This window comes from Pogonomyrmex barbatus, unplaced genomic scaffold (assembly GCF_055798465.1).
Source record: "Pogonomyrmex barbatus isolate J1 unplaced genomic scaffold, ASM5579846v1 scaffold18, whole genome shotgun sequence".
Taxonomy (NCBI): Eukaryota; Metazoa; Arthropoda; class Insecta; order Hymenoptera; family Formicidae; genus Pogonomyrmex; species Pogonomyrmex barbatus.
Window position 1 is genome coordinate 3079914 of NW_028297114.1, and position 24682 is coordinate 3104595.

General features: G+C 42.1%; 3 protein-coding genes and 1 long non-coding RNA gene across 8 annotated transcripts in view; 2 read left to right on the forward strand and 2 right to left on the reverse strand.

Annotated features, from left to right (window-relative positions):
- Positions 1-5300, reverse strand: part of Tim9a (translocase of inner membrane 9) — a 23004-nt gene extending 17704 nt beyond the window's left edge. For both annotated transcript variants that reach the window (XM_011637318.3, XM_089075016.1), the window contains exon 1: positions 5151-5300. The gene's annotated coding sequence lies outside the window, so the exon portion shown is untranslated. The remainder of the gene's footprint in view (positions 1-5150) is intronic.
- Positions 1-24682, forward strand: part of LOC105426201 (uncharacterized) — a 73640-nt gene that overhangs the window by 16360 nt on the left and 32598 nt on the right. The window lies entirely within an intron of this gene.
- Positions 9750-14454, forward strand: LOC105426203 (uncharacterized). Of its 2 annotated transcripts, none has more exons than XM_011637325.3 (2): positions 9750-10202; positions 10387-11839. In XM_011637325.3, the coding sequence occupies exons 1-2, from the start codon at positions 10070-10072 to the stop codon at positions 11199-11201; spliced, it is 948 nt and encodes a 315-aa protein (XP_011635627.1). In that variant the 5' UTR covers positions 9750-10069; the 3' UTR covers positions 11202-11839. The 2 variants fall into 2 exon arrangements, 1 of the variants encoding a protein (XP_011635627.1); XR_967741.2 differs by lacking the exon at positions 10387-11839 and adding an exon at positions 12789-14454 and having other exon boundaries at positions 10061-10202.
- On the reverse strand, positions 16822-20057 carry LOC148936993 (uncharacterized). The gene is made up of 2 exons (XR_016138817.1): positions 18289-20057; positions 16822-17973 (listed from the first exon to the last, which is right to left on the reverse strand). It is a non-coding gene; the product is annotated as an uncharacterized LOC148936993 (long non-coding RNA).

A 24682-nucleotide genomic window follows, 5' to 3' on the forward strand; every position in this document is an offset into this window, starting at 1 on the left:
CCTCCCTCCCTCCCTCCCTCCCTCCCTCCCTCCCTCCCTCCCTCCCTCCCTCCCTCCCTCCCCTCTCTCTCTCCTCTCTTTTTCTTTTCTGTCTCTCTCCTCTCTTTTTCTTTTCTGTCTCTCTCCTCTCTTTTCTATCTCTCTTCTGTCTGTCCCCCCCCTCTCTCTCTCTCTCTCATGCGAGAGAGAAGCCGTTCGCCGCGCCATGCAGTCGCGAGTGCATGCGAATGTGTGCGAAATTTGTCCGACGTAGCGGGACAAAAATGCTCTACCTGGTTGCACATGAGTGTTCTCTCTGCATTTCTCTCGCCTCTTAAAATTATTCATCGCGGACACACCAAACTGAGATTTAAACTCGACAAATGCATAGAGAAAATGTGTACCTCTTTATAAATAAGAAATCTTGAATGTGGAAAAAAAATATTACTTTTTTTTCTATTTTCTGCGTGGAACTAATATCACTCCTGTCTTTAATCCTTGACTAAACTAGAATAAACGCTTCTATTGTGCTAATATATCTTTAAAAAATTTATTTATTGTCTTTAAATTAGAAATATTTTTATTAATTAATTTATCTTAAGATAAATAAACATTTTTTTTTTTATTTATCGTTTAGTTGACAGAAATATAAATTGCTCTCAGGGTTCAAGATACAGGGTTCAAGATAAAGCTCAAGATACAAGTTGAGGATTAAACACATCATAAATCCTCCTCCGTCCATTAAATTTTCATACGTGAGAGAAAAAGAACAATGAATATTATATAAATTTAAATCAAATTCGAGATTTTTTCCGGGTATTTTAATCTCGTAAAATACGGAACGTACGTAAAATGAGAAATGCTTGTAAATTGTCGGGGCTGTGCCATCTCCGTGAAAAATAAAGGGCGAAGCGATACGAACTCCCGAACGAATGTTCCGCAATGATATAAATATTTATCGCGTAGCGTAGAAGCCCTCGTGATATCGCGCACGAAAATTCATCGTCGCCTATATCGCGTTTCTCAGCGATAAAACGTCAACGTGGTGATGTGTCACCGCATTATACGTCGTAGTACTAGCACGATACCATATCGCCGAATTGGCAAATAACTTACAACGCTCGAGTGTCTTTACAATTCATAACGCCGTTTTACTACATAGTTGAAAACCGTTCTGCTCGTCCGCGCGATTCTCTCATTTCGCCTCCGAAACTTAGGCCAGTATTCATTCTTATACCTAAAAGTTAATCTTGAATCGAGACAAATATTCTCATATAAGCAACAAATTATTATAATCTTCTTCTTTTAGTCTTTAGATTTGATTAAATTTGTATCGATATAATTATTATTTTTATTTAACTCAAAAATGTTCTATATGAAGATTATAATATTTGTGTTTATGAGAACATCTCTTACTTGCAAATTCAATGCAAATTCAATTAAATTATAAAATACAATTTGATCAGTTATAAAATATTATTTATAATTTATATTATAAAATATAATTTTTAAGAAGGTTATAATATTCTTGCTTATACAGGAGAATTTTTATCTTGATTTAAAATTATTTTTTTTCCGTGTATTCAAGTACATACTTTAAGATGGTCGTAAACCACCACCACAATCACAGAGTCGCATACTAGGACGTAACTTAAAGTGATCTTATTTTGAAATAAGAATTGGATGATGAATATTCTGCCTCTAGATCGAAGTGGAGCGATTTGTCTTACCATGAGGCTCACTCACGTGTATTTCCTCGCGATTCTCTCACTTTTCTGACATCATAATACAAGTATCCGTAGCTCATGCGAATTTACCTTGGGCTCACCAAGGATCGGCCGTATCGTTTTCACAAATCGTTCTTAAATATTCAAACAGATGCAGGCCTTGGGAACTTCCTCGGTAACTATTTCAGGAATCACTTGATTTTGAGAATTTTTCGTACGAGCATTGCGCGTACGTGCGTACGTACGTACGTAAATGTAGGGCAGGAAATGGTTGAAACATTCAAATTCTTAGCCAACAATGCGCTCTTTCAAAGAGGGCATTGTAATATTATGCGTAATAAGAGACAGGGCTCGACGAGTGCCCACTCGGAAAGACGCGTATAATACGCGAGGTGCCGGCGCGGTGCAGCGCGAGTTGCAGCGAGTGCAGAAGAACACGCTGACCTTGAATCCTTCCTTTTCGCCGTGGCCGCTGAGGACGAGCGGCGAGAATCGGTGCAGAGTGAGACTCGCTCGGGCACAATGAGCTTCCCTCCGAGCGTATTAAAACGAGAATCCAACCGCAGAAAACGCGCGGAACCGAACACGATAGAGTTGCCATGTCGTCGGAATTAAATTGATATTATTGCAACGAACTCGAAAGCGATCGAGATGTTACACCATCGAGAGCGTCAAGAGATGAAAAGTATTATTATTTTTCTAATTCAAAAGATTTAATTTTATAAATTGTTGCGTATTATTTTACTAACTTTCTTTTTATATTTACATCAATTTGATGATTAATTTAATTTAATATATTTTTATTCTGTTATATTAAATTCTTACTCGTTTTTTCTGCGATTATGTTAGTCGCAATAACTAAATAACTTTTAATTCGAAAAATTCAATTTTATTGCGGGTTATTATTTTATTCATTTAATTAATTTTTTTTAGTGTTGGAAATTTTTATTTCTGCTATATATTATACATAATGTCAAAGAAGTTCTTTCCGCGATTGCATTAATCGCAATAACTGAACGAAGTTTAATATGCGTCGATATATTGCACCTTTTTTTATGAATTGTTAATATAGTCGCGGCGAAAAGAATGAATCACGTATGCAATAAAATCGCAACAAATCAGCACAATGAAATTGACAAACTGTGCGAGGTATTTTTATCGCGATCTCCTTTGCGTTTTAAGTGGAGCAGCAGGTAAATTACTACTATAAGAGTACATTACATAAGCCTCATTAGAAATAAACGCGTTAGTTAATGCAAGAATCCGCTTCACCTCACGATCACTTACTCACTCGTGTCTCGCTTTTTGCATCGCACAACGTTGTGTGTATCTCGCATTAAAAAACAAAACGTAAATAAGATAACCTTGCATTAAGGAACATAATTGAATTTCTCACGTAATGATGGAATACGTGTTAGATTATGCAAAGCATACGCTACAAAATGCGCAACTATACTATTTACATTGTTATACCATAGAGATTAAAATTATCATCTCCTTTTTCCTTCTATCAGCAATCCTCGAGTTTCCTTGTAAAATCTCTAAAAATAAAAATGATAATCACCTTCGACGTAATAATCTTCGATAGATACAAATAACTATCTAGCTACTAAAAACCAACTAAAATATTTTATCGTACATCGATTTAGCTATGCCTGTCGAAAGGACGTGTGTCGAAAGGCCTCTATGGCTCGATTTTACGGAACAGCTGGGTCGTCCCGCGAGAGAAATGGCTGGCCCGGGCCGAGGAACGACTATGATTTGAAACGATAACATCTTACTTGGGAACATATTTTTGCTTTCGTCTAATCAGACGTGGACGAAGTGCCGGCAGCTGTTCCGAGCTCGAGTCTCCAGGCATTCCGCTCGTGCACGAGGACATTTGTTCTCGGAGACACCACTTGGATTTATGCTTGCATAGACTATCAACTTAAGATAATTGTCGAAAATAACCAAAGTTATAAATAATGTCATTTTATTTTTTTTTTTTTGTATACACGGGGTTACAAAATTCAGAAAATTGTTCTCGTTTTTGGGCAATGTCGTTATCCATCTTATGAAATGCATTTTTACATTATGTAAACGAATTTACCATCTATAATTAAATTGCATATATTTTTAAATGCTTTTCAAGTAGGTTTGCGTGGGCGTGAGTGAATTTATAAGTAATTATTACGAAATTTTATAAATTTTTGTATTCTAAATAATTTACATTGAAAGAAACTGAATTTAGTTCGTTGTATCGTAAATGTTTTCTTTCTTTAAAGCCAACAGCAAGTGAAAATCGGATTGTTGGAAATACAAAGGGATAACCCTGTTTGCAGGCCAATTCTATGCCATTATTTGAAAATACGCGCTAATGACGTCGGTCAAATTAACATTTGCCGCCATGGATCGCGATTAAGTGATCGATTTGCCGCTTCCCAGGCCCGAATCGACGAACGCTCGTTACATCGTCCCCGCAATGACCGAAAGTGTTACTTTCGCACGTGAATAATCGATAGACGCTAATAACGCGCGCCGTCCGTTGACGCTTGGCTCATTCCGCGATTACGCCGCGCCCGCGGCGTCCTTTAAATAGGAACGTTTAATAAAATTACCATATCACGCGGCGGAGACCGCTACCTCGCCGCTGACTCGTGCACCAAGCTAGAAATGACGACGTAGCGAGAATGCATAATCGCGTCACGTTTTCGCTGTCCCATTCTTACACGTGACTGCACATACGGCTCCGCTCTTACGCACACGGACGCGCGCTCGCATGCATGCGCCGCATGCCATTCGCGCGCCACGTGTCCGTGAAACGAAAAGAATGAAGAAAAGAGAAGAAGACATACACGCACACTCACACTCGGTACGCGCGCTCGTCGTACTTCTTCCTCAGGCGCGGAGGCGCGCGGAAACGCCGTCGAAGGACGTTTCGAACTGGCTTTCGCCGGCGGCGAGAAATCCTCCTCTTCTCGGCTCGGTAAAATCGAGGATCTGTAAATCCACGAGATATAGCGAGACCCGAATTGAATCGATTTATGCATCGCGGAATTCGTCGCGAGAGAGAAAAGGAACGAAGACGTCGAGCGATCGCTACGGCTCTACGTTTCCCCTTATTCTTAGGTCTTTCATGAATTTACTCCGGAGTTGTGCGCAGTTTGCGAAGACGACCGTCCCGTCGTAAGTTCTCTAAGATAAATACACCGAGGTGATATCTAGAGATTAATCTCGAGGCTTTTTCAGGCAGAGTGTTATTAGGTGAAAACTGTGCGAGAGTAATTCGCAAATTATAGGCGTGCGCGCGCGCGCGAGCGTAAGCTCGTTTCTACCGTCGGGCGTTAGTCATAGCTAGTAACCCACATTTATGATAGACCGCTTTTATAACGCTTTCTCGAGTAAAGGCGCCCATCTGTTGGAGCACCTGACTCGATTCACCTGCCACAGGTATGTACTTACGTACGACGCGGGCTGCCTGCCTGCCTGCCTGGCTGCCTGCCCGCCTGGCTGCCTGCCCGCCTGGCTGGCCGACTGGATGGCTGGCTGGATGGCTGGCTGCTTGTTGCCTGCCAGCCTGACCAGGCGACCGCCTGGCGACGTCAGGTGTTTCAGCATGCGAGCCGCTTAACGGCACAACACAAGCGAAACCGGGAACAAAGAATCGGCATTCCGCGTCGACGTTCGTCCCGAGCCCGGAAACGGGGAGATTCACGGAGAAACACGTCTTCCGAAAGTTCTCCGACGCGGCCGATGACGAAATCAACGGTTACATCGCGTGGCGTGTCGGATCCGCGTGTTGTGTCGGATTAACGATCGCGATAACGGCGCGGTTCTCCCGCCTCACAAATGCGTTAACAAAAGCCGAAATCGCTGACGCGCGTAATTCGCGGTGGATTTAAAATTGGAAATAAATTCCGAATGCAGTTATATCGATGGCCAGAGAGAGAGAGAGAGAGAGAGAGAGAGAGAGAGAGAGAGAGAGAGAGAGAGAGAGAGAGAGAGAGAGAGAGAGAGAGAATTAATAAAATAGGAAATTGGTCAGAGATTTTAATGATCGAACAAAATCGGATTATTTACAAAATATTAATCACGTCGATGAACGGCGCGTGATCAATATTTTTCTGTGATTTTATCGGATTTTACACGGAGCGGCTACCGGCCGCTTCGGAATTAATATGCCAGAGAGAGAGAATTCAAACGTAGAGAAAAATCTTCGCGCGGCATGCTCGCAGTTGCCGGCGATAACTTGATGGACTTTCCGACAGCGCGTCCGCTATTGGCTTCACCCGACGTGCAAAGAATGACCGTGTCATTATGCAGCACTTTCCCACGCAACGGGATAACATGTCGACGTATACTATCAAAGTTCTCAGCCGAAGCGGGAGATACGCGAGACTGCGCAAGGTAGTGCACACGGCTGGGAACTTCTTGGCCGTTTTCGCCCAAGAAGTTTTGCCTTTTAACTTTGGGACACAGCACATCGCGACGCCAGCTAGCATTACGAAAAGAAAAAAAGATGACGAGGCGCCGAGAGGTCTAATAATATCCCACAGCTTTCCTGGGCAGATAAGATTGCACGTCGTATAAAATTAAAAAGGAAATTGCACGCAGTTGAAATCTTCGGGTTATATGGCGTGATAAAATCTATCACAAGGTGTTCCGAAACTACAGCTATTATTTTAATAACGGACTATTCGCGTCACTAGGAATCGATTCTTTTTCGTTTCGAAAGCTGATGGCCAAGTTAAAAGCAATAATAATTTTAGCAAAACGTGTCTATTTCAGCGTGTGTGTACCGCTGGAAATTTTACCCTCGAATTTGAACTCGGAAATTATTCATTGAAACGCTGATAATATTTTTTCATTTGATTCTCCCTATATCTGTCACGTTAAACATTGTCTGAAACTGAAATCTGAAAACATAGGGAAAAAAAAAAGGGAAAATTATTACTCAACGAAGGAATGATAAAAATCTTGTGATGGATAGCAGAAGGACACACTAAATCGCGACCATTTTAATCAGAATTTCTCGACATTATCCCCACGTTGAAATTAGGAATTTAATTTTTTCACAATCTCTCGTTACTCTCGACTCTGCGTCGCAGGCCCCTTGCAACAAGACAAGGGGACGTTTCCCGCGGCCGCCGATCGAAGGAATTAAAAGTGCAAGTGAGAGGCGAGCTCGCGAGAGGCCCGTTCGTGCGGCGAGACATTTAGTTCGGGGCCGGGGTCCAGAGATCGCGTGTAATATTCGCGACACACGCGACCGCGAAACGCACGGAGCGGGACACGCGACATCGCGTTCCCCGTCGGGTTTCGTTTCGTCTCGTCTCGTCTCGTCTCGTCTCGTTCCGTTCCGTTCCGTTCGCCACCCCACACCCCTGTAAGCCGTCACGCCATCCTGCCATTAAGGCGGACCGGTGCAATATGCACTTTAGAACGCCGGTCTCGAGGCGCGAGCCTGGCCGGTTGATCGACTCGACTCGACTCGGGCTCGACTCGACGAAAGTCACAAGCGGCGAAAATAAGAGAAAACGAGCCGGTGCAACGTCCCACCTTTAAGCGAGCGGCGCCCGCTTTCGCCGACTTTTTGAGAGTCGCCACGAAGCCGACGTTGCACTCGTCGATGAATGCGATTTACAGCGAGCCTCCCTTCCGTTTAAGGCGCGAATGTTCCGTGCTGCTGTCGAATGAAATTCGTATTAAATTGGTTGGAAATTTCCCGCGACGTTGTATTATTTACATGTGCTCGTAAAAATATTGCAATTTTTCGACCTTCGATATTTTTTTAAATTGCGTAAATAAATAACGGGCAGGCTATGGAAAAATTTTGGAATAAAAGCGATGTGTTAGATGCGATTAATACGTCGCGTTTTTTTTGTTTGTTAAATAATTTAGATTAAATGCACTGTGCGATTGCAATTTATGCTTGCAATGTACGCATATTGAAACAGTTTGGCAAGTGTATTATGCTTTTTTTTTTGCACCGATCGTATAATATGTATTTTTTTACGGACAAATGAAATAATAAATAATAAATTACTCACATGATATGATTATTTGATTAATATTTTTCAAGTCTTCTTTGAAAACCTTTTACTGTTTTTACATAAGTCTCAATTACAAAAATTACAAGTGTATTAATCATTAGAATACAACCGTGTAATAGTTAGTGCGTTATTTCTGACTTGCGGTGTAACAAAAATCATATTGTAAAAAAAAGAACGTGAAAAAGATATGATCACTGAAAAATTAAAAGTATAAATTAAAATTATAATCACTCAGACATTCGTAATGTTTCGCGAATGAGGAAGGATGAGATTGGCAAAAATTTCTCACAAATTGTGTGTGCGGATATTGAAATTCAACAAGGATATTACTTAATTACTCGATCGAATTATTGATTAAATGTGATACCAGACAACTTTTATATTCGAGATACTTGTCGATAACGAAGGATCGCATCAGCAGTTTTACACCGATACCATGCGATACAGCGCAATTAATTAAGTTAAAATAACGAACTAATTAAGTTGCGAGGGAGCAAAAATCTAAAATTGAGTACTGCACGTGCGCGATTTATTTCGGCCAAATAATTTTCGCGGAATTCATGTATTATCGAGGAATTTATCGCAGCTTTTCATTATTTGACCCTTCTGATTCCCGTACATTGCGCTCTTTCAATTGCATAAAGAATGCCGAGTAAATTAGATTTAAATTGATGAAAAATTTGAAATGTGAAGTGCAGACACGCTCGAACGTTACATAAATAATTATCATCTGTGAATAAGTAACAAAGCATAATTGCCATCCTTTGATTCTTGCTGAACATCAGAATAAATTGTATCAAATGTCCTCTTCGGTAAACAAAGAGTTAATTGTGAGTTAATTATTTGTGCGTGGTAAATGCTGTCCATTCATAAAAAATTATCGCAATTCCTATTTATTACGATTGCATTTCCAGAGGCAATAACGTAATAAAATTTATACACAGAGAGAATTTTCTCTTAAAATTTATTCTAAATCAAGATTTAGAGTAAATTTACTCTAAGAGAAATTTACTCATAGAACAATATTTCAAAGAATTTTATATAATTTTCTCTGATTTATTAATATCTATTGCAATAAAATATAATTTATCTCAATAAATTTTATTAAAACAGTAAAATTTCAATATCGCATTATAATATATTAAACAATTCCATGATGTTTTATTGTTTTAAATAGAATAGAGATATCATGTAACGACAAATATATAAAATATCCCAAATGGATTTTACAACACACATAATATTTTCAATTCAATTTAAGCGTTTATGTCAATTTTATCGTGCAATGTGATTATTTTTATTACATTGCATAGCAATCAATCGTATCTGCTGATCAATGGTTATTTTCATTCGTGTTTAACTATTCTAGATGAAACAAATGAAAAACAAACAAATATCTTCCAAGATATATAGACAAAAGACAAGGTTATAAGTAATAGAGTTTCTATTCTTTCTCGCTGTATGTAAATGTTTTGATAATTACGCCTTGTATAAATTTTATGAAAATTAAAACAAAAACGAAAAATTTAAAAAACATGTTTAATTTGATTATATAGTATTCTGCTTCGTAAATTTTATTATTCTTAATACTATTCTATAATTTATAAAATATTTTTTCTATGTTTCAAGAATTCCTATTATTATTGATAATAAGCGTCAAGTAGTCTTAAATTTATCATCAAAAATATTAAAAAATTTGTAACGAATTATAGTAAATTATAAAGAAAAATTTTCCTTGTGTATATAAAAAAATACAATGTAAAAATATTTCGTCTTTTCACGTCCTGCGTCCATTAAATAAAAAAATATTATAAATATTAAATGTTATCTTATATATTAGTAATATTATATTAAAAGTCTTGAGACTTCGAAAATCGTTGATTTCGAAAACATCCTAACAAATGCTTGGAAAGAATTATATTGCGCATAGTCTTCCAAGTATTCCATGCAGTATTGCATGCTAAAAGTTTTTTTGTACAATTAATTACATTAATTGTATCTTTGCAGAAGAAAAAAATTGAAAGGAAAGAGAATAAATTAAATTAAATCACGGTCGTAAATATCAGCTGCTTGTGCTAGATAATTAATTAATTTCGTCCGTCGTTAATCCGTGCCGGTCGGTGCCTGATTTTGTACGTCCGTGCCAGTCCGTGTCAGGCTGTTGCAAGTTACTACGAAGGAGCTTTTCGACGAGTGGTATCGATGTCAGTAACGTCCGTTCCGTGAACCGACACGGACGACGCAGATTCGCAGTCCGCGTTTAATTCTCTGACGAATTAACGAGGAAGTCGATATACCTAGTCGCGCCAATTAGTCGTTTATTCCCCGATGGACGACGAGATGCTTATCGAGTGCGTGCGACAGCACGTGGAGTTGTACGATCTCTCCGACAAGAGATACATCGACGGGGCTTACAAGCAACGCGTATGGAACGAGATATCGCAAAAGCTCGGATACCCAGGTAAACTAATCGATTATGCTTCATCTCGAGTTACTCGGGCGTCGAGTAAAAGAAAAAAGAAAAACCTACGTGTAAATTTAATTAAGAAACTTAAGCTCGCCGCGAGAGGCAAGATCGAGAAAGTTGCGCGAGATAGCCGTGTTGTATACATGACAGTCCAAAAACACGTTGTCGCTTGATTCAGCAATAATGTGCAAGATGCGATGGAACAACATCAGGGACAATTACCGGAAATCCCTGAAGAAACGAGTCACGAGAAGCGGACTGACCGGACAGCCCAGGAACATGAGATACAAATACGAGAACCAGTTAACCTTCCTGCTGCCATTCATAAGGGAGAGAGACCCCAATCACTCGGGTCTTATCAGGGAAGGTGACGAGGTGTCGACGGCGGGAGACACGGCGCCGTTGAAACGCGATGACAATTGCGATATGCAAGCGAGACCGGTCGCCGATTTCGAAACGACGGAGGACGGGACGGACCGGTCGCACGATGAGGAAACGCCGACGATAAAAAACGAACGGCCTGGACGGGAATTTCCGATTGAGAGCAGCGCGAAATTGGCCATCCCCGAATTAATGACCTCCGACTACTCCGAGGAGAGCAACGATCTCAGGTTCCAGTCCGCGTCGTCGGTGTCCCACTCCGTGGACGCCTTCCTGGCGAGCATCGCGCCGACGTTGAAGTCGCTGAGCCCCTATTACCTGAACGTCACCAAGACGAAGATCTTCACGATCGTGCAGGAGGCGGAGATGATCCAGATCGTGGAGCAGCAGAAGCGGTACCGGGCGAGGAAGAGGCGAGGGGCGGTCGGCAGCCCGGACGAACCCGGTACCAGCCCGTTCTCCAGTCCGGCTCATGTACCGGCCGTACCGTCCGCGTCTCCGCAATCGTACGACTTCTCCCCTCATCTGTTCACCGAGATGTGCCCGTCGGATCAGCAGCACAGATCGATCGCGGCGGCAGATCCCGCCGCGGGCTCGAAAGCGGATTATTAAAGCTAATGCCGAACTGTACGCGCGATTCGCGGCGCGCGTCGGTTCACCGCGACGCGAGACTCGCGAACACTGTGGATAGAGTCATCGAATTCACCCTTCGTTGTTTACCATTCGTGCCGATTCGCCGACGGAGCGGTTTTTCGGCGAAATCGAGGGGGCGCGAATCAACAGTCGGCTCGCGCACGGAGAGTTACATTTGTACAAACGTATGAAACTTTGATCCCGCGGAATGTGGAAGGTCTACATGGAAGGCGGACATTGCATTTCTGTTAATCTGCTGATGAGTTGCGCATAGTCTGCTAGTTTAGTGTTAGCTATAATTTTCAATGTTCACTTGTGTACAAATTAGAATCGAAATAGGAAATATAATAAAAAACATCAACACTTAAGTGACCATGACATTTGACATTTTTCTTCTATTATAATATTAGTAGTCGTATAAAGTGTCGTATTTTGTAACGAGAAATGGAAATTGAGTCTTTCTGAACAATAATTCTTTAAGCCTCCTAAAATAAAACTAAAATTTTTTTTTATTCTTCTGATCAAAGCTTGGGTCTATTTGTATCAATGTAGATTAACCTCGATTTAATTCATATCCTTTATTTTTCTTTAATTCTTAAAAAAAGATAAAAAAATAAGTTTAGCCGAGATTAATTATAATATTGATAGAAATTTAAGGACAGTAATTTAAGAAGATATTCGTTTGCTTGACGCGCGTCACGAAGGAGAGATTTATTCGATTTTGCTCCTTCAACACTATAAACCGACGTAGCCAGTGACGTTGTCATGGTATCGAGGCAGTATGGTTGGCTTCAAGGCAATATTGGTTGGCCTGAATTTAATCTCGGAGAAACTCAGAGACGGTACATCGATGAATCGTGGAGAGTGCATCAATGCCGGCCAGCAAAATACAAACGAGAAAAGAAGAAGGGAGATGGTTCAATCGGTATGGTATATGACAGATCGTTCAAAGGAGCGGCCCTTTCAATACAAAGAAAGGCAGAAAAAGAGAAGAAAAAAATGATGGAAATAAACAAAGCAATGGAGGATTGATTGTGAGAAGTGTCGACGAGTCGTCACGATTTTGTTTACGAAATGCCTCATTTTTAAAACTCGAATACAAACGAATGAATGTTTAAGTAATAACGGTAATAAATGATTATCGCAATAAATATAGACGTGGATACATGCGATGTAACAATGGCAATGACTCAGAAATGCTTCTGAGTCACCTTATTACACGCAACAGATGAGGAAGTAACTTTTTGCACGTGGTAATTATTCCAAAAAAACATATAAAAATATGATTTACGTGAGTGCACAATAATAATAATAATTAATAATCGCTAATCTCTTTAAATCTTTAAAAACTATAGTAAGAAATAGATATATTTTTTGTCTTGCTTACTCATGTAATGTATTCTACATTATTACATATCGAACCTCTATTCTTTATTCGAAATGACGACCACGATTTTTAATGTCGATTTGAGAGATTTGAGAGACTCATCGGTCATGCCCGACGTAGAATACGAAACGCATCTGCATCTGTGCGTATTCGCAAGAATTGCTTTGTTTTGTTCGTAGAACCCGGAGGCGCTCTGTCAGATTAACGTGGAGGCTATTCCGGACAGCCTGATATTTCCGAAATCCGCCAGCGGCGGCAACGGCCACACACGGACGGCGTCATCGCGTGCGTAGTAACAGTGCGTGCGTGCTCAACGCACCGTCTCGTATACGGGGTGTCTCAGAGCCATCGGATACTTTTTTCAATTACAATTCAGAAGCGAATCTCAGATTTACTCTCGATAAAAACTTTGCATAAAATTGTCATTTTGTTCCCATCGTAAGTATCTCGCTACGAATTCAATGCGAGTAACGAGATTTCAATTTATATAAACTCGGACCGAATCTTCGTATCTTAATTTTTTACTTTTCAAGTCTCATTAATTCTTAAAATTTTATTAGTATCTCATCGAAGGAAAGATTCTTTCCTGAGGAAAAATTCAAATTTGTCGATTAACCCGAACACCCGGTATAGCGCGACGCACCTTCCCTTCACCCCTCCCCTCCCCGTACTCCCGGTTATGGCCTGATACCGCTCCTCTCTCGCACCCGATGCTAACGTGGTGTCTCTCTCTTCCGAGGCTCAGCTTGCAGCACGTGACGTCACGGCCGCGTACGAGAAAACGAGAGAGCGACGCAACCGAGGCTCGACAAAGCCGGGTTACACGAGGAAGGAACGCGCGCAAGACGTCTGCGCAGCTCCAGCAGTGCCAGTGCTGGAGACACGTGGGAGCCGCTCGTTTGCAAATCACGAATGCTCCTTCTTGCTCGTTTTCTTTCACTGCAAGAACAAGAATGTAACGCGAGAACGGTCACGTTTTCCCTGTCTATTCCGGGACTCGACACAAAGACGTTCATTTAGTTGTTATGCGGTTTCGTAAGCTATAAACTGTTAACTTAAAAAATATTTCGTAAATAATGTCGACAATGTAATCTATATATTTGTAAAGAATTCATCTTTGAGACATAGGCGATAAACCGACCGAGTCTTGTTCTCCTAGACAAAATAAGAGTAAATATTTATCTTTCTCTAATGAAAATTGATAATACAATCTGAATGTAAGACAAAGACAGTTAGGCTCTCTCATCATTATCTAGCAACGATTCTGGCGTCTCCCTTATCATTAACAATCTTTCGGCAGGTGCGCGAGTCATCAGAGGGCCCACCTAAACCCAGCCCTGAGAGAGGTGTCCAACATTTCTTTTTTTCCCTCCTCTCGCGTTCGCCTCTCCTCTCTTTTTCCGACTGTATTGTCCATCTCTTTCGCTCGGCCTGTTTACAAACACGAGTAAACTCGGCCGAATATATGACATCACCGCGCAAGCTCGCGCAGCACGCAGCACCGGAAGAAGGGCGACGGCAACGACGACGACGACGACGGAGTCGGCGTTGACGACGAAAGAGGCTGCTCTCGCGATTATCGATCCGCGAGAGAACGCGACCCCGGCCACCGTACTTTCGTTTTCTCACGTTTCGCGCACCTCCGCGACAGGCAATGAACACGCGACACGCGCGCGCGCAGCGGCCGATCCGCGGGGGACGAAAATATCACGGAGAAACATTCTGCAGCTTCCCTTTGAAATAATTTAATTCGCGCGCATACATTTTCCCCCTTCACGCTGCCTTTTTCTCTCTCCGTTTCACATGCGCCGTCGGAAGATACGCGCCGTTTCTTTTTTTTTTCATTCCTCGTTTTTTCTTTTTTTTTTTTTTTCACGCGCGGAAACGCTGCTGAGTAACAATGCTAACGAGAGAGAGTACTGCAGACGCGATTCTGATATCGCTGAAGTTGTTCTTGATATTGCAAAATGTTCGTCGAGTAATGCAGTTACGCGCGAATGGACGGATAAATCAGCGTGATCCCGTATTACGATCGTACGTATATACAGGATGGGCGCAAAAGGAAAGGAAATAATTCTACGCAAAATAAATTGGAATGATATATTTTTTTACGAGTAAAAAAAAGTGATTTAGAAAATTATAATTGAATTAGAACCAGTTATTTATACTCTATCCTTTTAATTCTTGAATTGCAAAAATAATTTTTTTTTTTAATTATTCAACGCTTAACTCTCAAAGTTTTGTTCTCGAAAACGTGACCTTGTTCGAAAAAAATTTCCTCCATCGTTTCGACTCATTTCGCACCGTAAAATCATCCTCTTTCCGGTTACGTCATATATTTGATTGCCCACTCCGTAAATTTATGAATGCGAAACCCGCGCGAGATAAGTTGTAGCCGCTCAAGTTTCGCCGTTTGTTAAGGTGTCAATCGTCGCCTATGCAAGCCGGCCGAAAGCGTGTCACGAGAGCGGTGAGGATTAACATTAACGCGTAACACACGTAGTACGCGATGGTAGTACTACTATTATCGTCACGCTCGTCACCGCGCTCGTCACGTACTATGGTCCGTGACTAGTAACGAGTAGAGCACGTCGTGTGACGTCACCGTTATCAGCGGGCCGGTCGAATTAGGTCGAACGCTCGGGCCCGTCCGCTTTTCCTTTTTTTTTTTTTTCTTTCCTCGATCGACCGTTCGAGTCGATTTAAATTTTAAAGGATGCGCAACACGCTCGACAGAACGATCGACCGTCACGCCGATCGGCACGCCAGCCATTACCATCACAATGGCGAACGGCGCCGTTTTCGTTTGGCAAATTCGAAAATTGCCGGCGCGAATTCGCGCGCGGCTTTTGTGCCGCGACGTGTCTATTAACGGGGTGACGACTAAAGGACGAATCGCGCGCCGACAGTCTGCGGCTTGATTAATCCTGGTTAGCGACCCATTGCTCTTTCCTTTATAGTTGCAACGTGGGCGGTGAGACATTGCGCCTCGCAGTACGTCGCGCTGCCTGTCGGCAATACGGAGATATAATAATAAATAATAACGTTCTTCTTTGAACGATTTTTGCGATGGAGAGTCTGTTCCATTACATTAATTAGTAGCTCATTCGAGCTTGATTGTAACAAGCTAGCCTTAATCTTTTGATATTTAGATTAAAGATTCTTTGAAATATTGTGTGAAATTTATTGCAAAATGTTTATTTTTAAATATCAGAATATGCAGTACGGTAATAATAATTTTGACTTGAAGATTCTGTCATGTTTAAAAACTCGTTATTTTTTCCTAAGAGGAAAACATGATGAAGGAAACACGAGGATTTACGATTTTCGATCTTCGACTTCCGTACAAAGGTTTTGCTTTTTTGTTTTATTTCGTCTTCATCTTTTTTTATGTAAAAAGATTTAGAATTTAAAATCGAATAAAATATGTTTTTATTATTTGTCCTTTTATTAAGAATAATTTTGTTTTTCTTTTGGACAACGTTATGATAAACTGCACCATGTTAGTTAAAGGTGTAAGGAGTATTCTAACTTCGTGTCTATTGTCAAGAGCAAAGTTCCCGAAGAATTTTGAAAATGTCGGAAAGTGTCCTGCGTTCAATAATGGCTTATATAGTTTTCAAATCATTATTGAACGCAGGTCACTTTCTAGATTTCAGACTTGTATTCTTAGTCGCAGGTAGACGTATGCATTACTTTACCCATACTTTAACCATTACTAATCGTATAACTAGCGTGAAGTAGTAAAAGTTGACATGCTGAGAAATACTGCAATCTACATATCTACCCGTTTAAAGTCCAATGTTTGAATGATCCAACGTTTACAACGGTTGCTCAAGTTTAACTGACCTTCTAGATTTAGAATATTACATGGTAAAATTTATACAAATATCTATCGCAAATTCCGATATATCGTGTCGGCTTACTGTGATCACACATCAATATACTTGAGAACTTGAGAACAATTGCTTACGACAATTGCGTTGTTTCTGTAGCAATTTTGTACTATTTTGTACTATTGTACTTTTTATGCTGGATATTGAGTCATCAACCAAAGCATAAATATTTATGTTTAAAAGGATTTATAAATTTAGAAAATGATTCTTGCCAGACAATAGTATATACCTGTCTAGGCATTTAATTATTCGAAGAGAAAGGTTGCCAATTTGCAACTCTTCTAGATTAGAAGTGCAAAAATATGTAGACATGATATAATATAATAAAAAAATTAACATTTAATTATATTAATATTAATACAATAAAAGAAAAAATATACTCATAATATAACAACGATGAATAACGACAGGATATGATAGGATGCTAACGATGTATAGAGAATGTTAAGAATCCGGAAAATTCTGACCCTATTGAGGACACAGGTGCCGACATGCTCGGTGTGAGCGAGCCTTAATCCGCAATGATGGAGAGACCCGCACGGCGGTGCGGGAAACGTCGGCGCGATAAGAAAGGAACGAAAGGGAGAGAAAGAGACGCGCTCCGCAAAGCGCGGTGCGACGGCTTCTATTTCGGAGCCGGCCGTTACTCCGCAGATTTCGCAAACGAGGCGAGCGTGAACGAACGGAACGGATGAAGGAGCGGAGCCGGCGAGCGGGCAAGCGTGCGAGCGAGCGAGTGAGCGGGCGAGAGAGCGATGAGCGGCACAATATACGCGCATGATATCCCTCGCGAACCGATACGGGGCCAAGGACACGGTCGAAGGCCAATATTCATGAAATGACACGCCGTCGGCGGTGGATCAGCGCGCGTCGCCTCCTTCTCCGCTCGCTTTCCCATGGGATGAAGGAGAGAGGCAAAAAAGAAAAAAGAGAAAAAAGAGAGAAAGAGGGAAGACGAGATAAGGAAGAATGGCGCGGGAAAAAATCAAGGAAACGAGAATCGGCGATTCGCAGAAGCCTGGAGCCGTTCTACCTGAAAAGGTACACGAACCCCCCTCCCCTCCCTCTCTTATTCTCCTACCACCCTTACCCCTGTCCCTTCACCCCGACAGAAATAACCTAACGCAACCTCGGGTCAATATCGCAACGAACCCTTGAGGCGTGTCGACGTTTTCCGCGCGGTTAGTACCCGCTGCCGCCGCTTTTCCGCGGGAAGGTTAGTAGCGGCTCGCGCGCGCGGAGCGGATTGATTTTCTCCGGCCGACCGGCGGGACCATGTGACGTGACAGAACATTATCCGCTCCCAGCTATCCGCGCCGTTGCTTTTCCGCAATCGGTAGAAGAGGCTGCTTGCGTCGTCCTTACGGTTTTACGCGAGCGAGAGTAAAGCCCGATTCACCGATCTTCTTTTTTTTTTCCCTTCATTTTTCTTTCTTGCGAGTTCCTTTACTTCTTCACTCCTGCAAGCCTGGAATACGTAAGAATAGGAATCGATTCAGAATTGAAGCGTCACGATTATATTTATAGTTTGGTATGACTTCGAACAAAAGATATTCTAGATAAATACAGTTAGAGTAAATTGATATTCGTATATATTTTCTCTCGGGCCTCTCAGATACGGGCCAAGGTATGGCTTCGGATAAAATTATTTGTTTTTCATGAAAACGAAAAGCGAAAAATAAATTTTCCAAAATTGTTCGTTTTCAGGAAATGACGCATGGCAGACGTTACTGTAAAAATATACGTCGATGCATCTGAATCACGCTTAAATTCTTTACGTTACCTCGCGACTACCCTCGAATACCCATCCGCGTAGAATCATCGTGCGTGCATGCGTGCGTGCGTACGTGCATGCCCGCGTACGTGCGTGCACGCGTGCGTGACGAAAGGAATGCCGCCGGAAATCACGACGGCGGGTCCAGAAGAACCAGACGTCCCGAATTTCCGGCGAGAGGCGCTCGCTTACGCGAACCGGCAACGTCGCGCGTCGCTCATCGGTCCGCGCGACGTTGCCAAGCCGCGTCGGGATGACGTCACGAGACATACGACTTCGGGGTAAGCACGTAAACCGGCGAGCTGGCCGAAGCCTGACTTACACACGCGAAAGTACAACGATCCCTTTGTTGCAGAATGAGATAATAAAAGTGCCAACGAAATTCCGCACGGCGGAGTTGGAGCGAGGAAAATTAACGAAACGAAAAATTCAATTTTTATGTTTTGTATATTTTATCCTCGTTTTACGTGTATTTCAATTTCCCTCTTCAACTCGAATACTTTTTTAAAAGGAGAATTAATGAGAGAAATGCTTCCACTTCTACTCCGCGAATACATTTTTTATTTTGATATCTCTTTTCATCAAGGATGTAAATCACGGAGTTCGCCAAAGAAGTTTATTAAAGCAGATTATGTTATTTTCGAGATGCGAGATGTAAATACGATTGTTTTGCTGCCAAGTGATAATATAATTTTCATCGTGGCGAGTCGAGGATACGGTTACAGCTCTCTGACTTTTCTACAAATAACGCGAGCACTTTTCTGAAATCTTATCGGTCACACGCGACACACGCGTTCGCATTTCATCCCGTCGCGGTTTCTATCGATTTAAAGAGCTCGCCACTCGCAAATAACCGATACGAGATATTTCTTACGTCACACGTCATCCGATAACGCGTCGCCGTTTTCTCGACGCGATTAATTCGCGCGCCGGTCTATCGCGCCTTCCGTTACTTTACGGGATCGGGAAGGAAAAAGAGATTGTCATTTGAACCCAACATCCGTCGTTTACCGAAGTACTTTGCGCTCTCCTGTCGTTCGTTCAAATCAAAAATTCCATTACCGTTGTCACAAGAGCCAGTAATATACGAACGAAGATAATGTAACGATTCCACGACTTTCCTCACCGTAACGTAACGGTAGCGCCGCTAATTAGCCAAGGCATCGCATATGTAAGTGAGGTGTAAAGTGCCCGTTCGACGTTACCGACATGGAAAAAGTTGAACGGACCGGAGTGAAAACTCGGGTTGTGGCCCTGGAGTTAAAAACGTGGCGAATTACGTAACGATCACGTGGGTTTCGATCGTCGGCCGGATGCGCCGCGCCGCCTCGCGAATTTCAAGGTGTCGAATCGACTCGCCCCGTCGGCGGAAATTCTCGCCGCGTCTGATTCCCGCGTAAGCGGTAATCGATCAAACAAGGGCGACACGCGATTCTCGTCCATCTGTCTGTCCGTCCATCCATCCGTCCGTCCGCATTGTGGTCGTTTGCGACTTTCGCCTTTCGTCGATCCCCTCGATCTCGCTTATCGACGAGAAATCTTTCGCTCGCCGTTCACAGATCCTTATCGAAGCCGGAGATGATAACGGCGGAAGAAAGAAAGAGACGGGAAGAAAGATAAAGAAGGAGAAGCCTTTTACGTCGGGAACGGGAGGATCGAGATAAAGTAATCAGCCCGTATATTACGTCCGGCCGTATCGCATGCGGTAGCGTGAAGAAAACGATACGCGCGCGGATATCAACGGTCTCTGACGTGTGGCTTTTTTTTTTTTTTAATAGCGCCTCAAACCCCGATAAGGCCGAGGGCAGATACTACTTTCATGGTTTCTGTTGTTTCGCGTACGCCCGGGCGTGAAACACGAACGTTCAACGTACATTCAAACGTATTTCTGAACGTCCCGATGAGAGAGAGAGAGAGAGAGAGAGAGAGAGAGAGAGAGAGAGAGAGAGAGAGAGAGAGAGAGCGATAGTGGTGGTTTAAACCTGGCGGATATATCCCGCCGAGCTCTTATCTGTCTTTTATCGCACAGACGTGTAATCTCTTATTCACCAGCTCGGATATTATTTAAGGAATTATGAAAGTAATATATCTCGTTCTTTCTCGCTGTGACGCGATCGATCGATGCCGCCGAGATCCGATCTGCGCTCCACCGCGGATGAATTTCTTTCTCTCGTTGGCGAATCTCTCGACGGCGGATCGATGCGTCTCGCGAGCTTCACGGGCGCGAGAATCGCGAATTCGTTAACGAACGAACGTTTCAATATCGTCGTCGAGAAACGGGGGGGAGCGAGATCCGGCGGCCCTCGCGCCGCGTCGACGCGTCGATTCATTCTCGTGTTTGTGTCGCGCAATAAAATTAGAAGCCAGACGGCTTCTTCGATTTACAGCTGCACTCGTCGAACGTCGGGACGGCCGCAGTGATTCTCATCGGCCTGGTCCTGGCGGGAAATTATTTTGCAATGCGATCGACGAAGTCGCCCAATCGGCCGACCTGAGGGAAAATGATAATCCCACCGATGACGAGCGAGTTCGTAATTGCGCCGTTGTCACACGACGTGACGCGACGCAACGCGAGACGGAGGAAACATCCGAGAGGCTTTTACGCCGCGCGAACGACGGACGCCGTTTTTATATACATAGGGAACGGGAGGTTATACTTTAGATGATAGTATTAAAATACAGTGTGACATTACGCCGAGCTCACGCCGTGTTATCTAATCTAAGGCGTGTATAGACGCAAAACTTCCTATTTTTCACATCTCTTTTCCCACAACTAAAAAAAAAAAAATTGATCTTTTTACAAGAGCTCGTTTAATCACCCTAATTAAATTGTATTAACTAAAAATTGAGGAAAATAATACGATAATAAATAAAAAAAAAAAAAAATACGAAAAACTACGATAATCTATGATAATATACTATTTTTTGTGAATTCTGTTAGATAGGAATGAAAGAAGAGGATCTTCGTACGGTTTGTAAACGGAGCGTTTCTTCGGAATCCGGGTGCAAGGGCACTCGACCGATTTGTTTTATGTAGAAGACGCCGATAATATTCACTGGGTCGCCGCGCCGTGCCGCGACGTTTTATTATGTCTATGTATTAACGTTGATTCGCGGAGAAGCGCGGCCGGAGTCGGTCAATCGGCGAACTGTCTCCGTTATCTACGTGCGCCGGGGCAGGCGTTGTATTCTTGTTTTCTTGGTCTCGACTCGATAAATAATGTTTGGCGCATTACGCCCTGCACCGTAATATACAGACGGCACGTGGCCGAGTTATCCAGAGGTCAGGCCAAATTTACCAATCGCCCCAGTGTCCGTTCGATTTGCGGCGGCGTGTTTGCGGTCGCTCCGAGGGCCCTCGAAATCGAGGCCTTTGCAGCCTCGCGTTATCCCTCCCCCGGATCCCCCGGGAGAAAAGCGAGATTTCGATTAAGTGCGGAATCGCCGCGACAACGACGAAACCGTGACGAGGTCGATTCAGGGATTCGGGAGATCGATAATCGCTCAGACACGGAGATCTCCCTTACTTATTATACGCGCCTATATACGCGGATATTACTCACTTTTTCTCCTCACGAATTTATTATCTGCATTACGTGATTTACATTCGTTATCTTGTTTTATTATATAATATGTGCGTTATCGGTTATCAGTTAAACGCCACATCTCCCAGACGATCGCGGTTCTCCTCCGACCGCTGATTTCCTTGATTAATCTACATGCTCTTTTTTGACATACATATACACACACACACACACACACACACACACACACATACATACACACACGTACACATGTATATATATATATATCCTAATGGACAAGAAAGATTTGTTTACTCGGATCCGAGCGGAGATGGCGGCGAATAGGCACTGATAAGTCGTCTAATTATACCCTCTCCTTGCTCCCGCCACGGTCGAGGCTGAAAGATCGCCCCACGCTCTTCCGAGAAGAGGCTTCACGTTACGATCTCGTGCCGTATGCTATGATGTCAGATTGATGTCATTCGCGTAGCGGACGAACGACTCCGGCTTCGGCGACAGAGCGCGATGCGCACCGCACGTAGCGTAATCAACGTTCGCCAAATTGCCGGTGACGTCAGTGCCACGCTCGTTTCTTTCCTTTTCTCTCGCCCCGCTCTTTCCTCTTCTTTTTTTTTTCTTCGGCTGACGGATCGCCGACGTGCCCCGATTAACGTAATCGACGTCTCCGGCTGCAATTGTCATTTCGTTAGCGAACGTTCCCGGCGTTGCGTGAGCGTCATTAATGAGCGTGTAATAATTCGAGATATGATGCAAACCGTCGGCGTGTTATTATGGCGGTATTATGTAAATAACCGAGATATAAACAAATCTCGCATCATTCATTTGGCCCGAAGACAGCTTATTTCAGCGCGTTTCTTTTCTTTTCGCGCGTTCGCGGCAGCGTCAATAACGATTACGAAATCCGCGCACGATGGGTTATATAAATCGTTATCAGGCTTCAAACGAGATACCCCGCCGACGACAAAACATACGAGTGACGATAGCCAGACCCTGAAATTTCTCGAATTTCTTTCGACACAGATTCGAATCCCCGATTAGATCTTACCGTTTCGATTATCTAATTTTACGAGTAAATTAATTATAAGCGTTCGACGTCCTGTAATTAGCATTGGACGTAATCAGGGTTATTTAGTCTCTTAAACGTTAAAAATTTAATACGTGCTGTAACTCTCAAGACTAAATTGTTCCGACCTGAAAGAATGACGCATAAGCGCATGTGTCGTTTCGTCTTGATAACACCGGCGATAATGCATTCGCGCACCTACACCTCGGCGTTCCTATCGACCGTTATCGTCGACTGTGTTATCGCTTAAGAAAAACCGATAAAATAACGCGCCATTCGTGCCGACTTAGCGGCTGCGGCGATAATAATGATCATTGTTTATACCGTCGAGATTAGAGGGAAAACAGAGACAGGGAGACAGAGAGTCGAAACGAGAAATACAAGTTCCTCGCCGATTTTTAGTGCAATAAAAATTCGCAAATAAAACATCATCCCTTCGAAGAATTTAATTACAACAATTGCGATTGAAATAAATATGTACGAATCTTCTCGTAGGTGGCTATTTCATATATGATTAAATAATAACGGTTCGATACAACGATGATGAAATCTCTCATTATTACATAATATTGTTTGACAAAGATGAGATATGTATGCTTCATACTTTCGAAATTCGCGAATTGACTTCGCGAATTTATTGGACTGGCGAATTTATTGTGAATAATTGGCATCCCGTTGTATCGTGTTGGCGATTACTCGCTGATTGCTTAAATTATTGAAAAACATCTTGTTTGCGCAATAGCCGTAACGATGAATCGATGTATTTTATTAGAAATAATCGTAAAAACTCCATATTAAGATATATTCAGAAAATTTGCAGACACGAAAAGAATGGCTTTACTGGAGTATTTAAATATTTGATCAGATATAAGTCTGAAAATAATTTTGTTGATCCATTATTGTGTAAAATGTTTAAGCACAATGATATTGCAAAAAATTTTTAATTATTCTAGCAATTAACTTAAACATTCTAATTATTTTAATGATTCAATACACTTTATTTTCAAACGTGTATCTGACCAAGTTATTCCCGCGAAATTGTAAATATATTGTTATAATATTATTGACTTTCATTTAAAATATAATAAAAAATGTATATTCTTCGCATATACTTAGAATGGTTTTTAAATTGAATGAATGTCTTTTCCATTTAAAGTGTGTAAGGAAGTCAATTAATCATCATTTAAAAGAACGTAAGTAGCGTAACATGCTTTACATTAGATGTAATTGGTCAATTTTTCTGTTCATGTAAATTATATTATTATAATAACAATAAAATTATAAATGATTTTTTAATGAAAAATATAATAAAAAATGTATATTCCTCGTGGAGTAAGAATGGTTTTTAAATTGAATAAATGTCTTTTCCATTTAATATCAAAGAAGTCAATCAAGCATCATTTAAGAGAATGTAAGCAGCGTAATATCCTTTAGATGCAATTAGTCAATTTTTCTGTTCATTATGTAATTCTAAGAGAACGTTACGTCAGCTCTGATGCTATCTTTATTCGTATTCTTCGTAGTTGAGATAAGAGCGATAGTAATAATCGCTAATACAGTATAGAGTACTGTTCATTCGATTTCGCGTTTTCACGGCTGTGTAAAACCGGCTGTTCATTGCGAAGAGTGGGCGCCGAGTTGACGCGAAAAGGAGAGATAATGAAAGAAGGAGACGGAGATTATACGCGTCGTGCGCGCGCGCGCGCGCACAACAGCATGCAGCTCCCACCGTTCCCCCCTTCCCCCCTTCCTTGTCGACCCCCGACGCACGGAATCGTCTCCCCTCGCGTTCCTC

What these genes read in the sequence shown, in the direction of transcription:
- LOC105426203 (XM_011637325.3), top strand. Translation starts at nt 10,070, where the DNA reads ATGGACGACGAGATGCTTATCGAGTGCGTGCGACAGCACGTGGAGTTG. An exon ending in GCAAAAGCTCGGATACCCAG is followed by an intron (nt 10,203 to 10,386) that starts GTAAACTAATCG and finishes CGCTTGATTCAG; the next exon opens with CAATAATGTGCAAGATGCGA.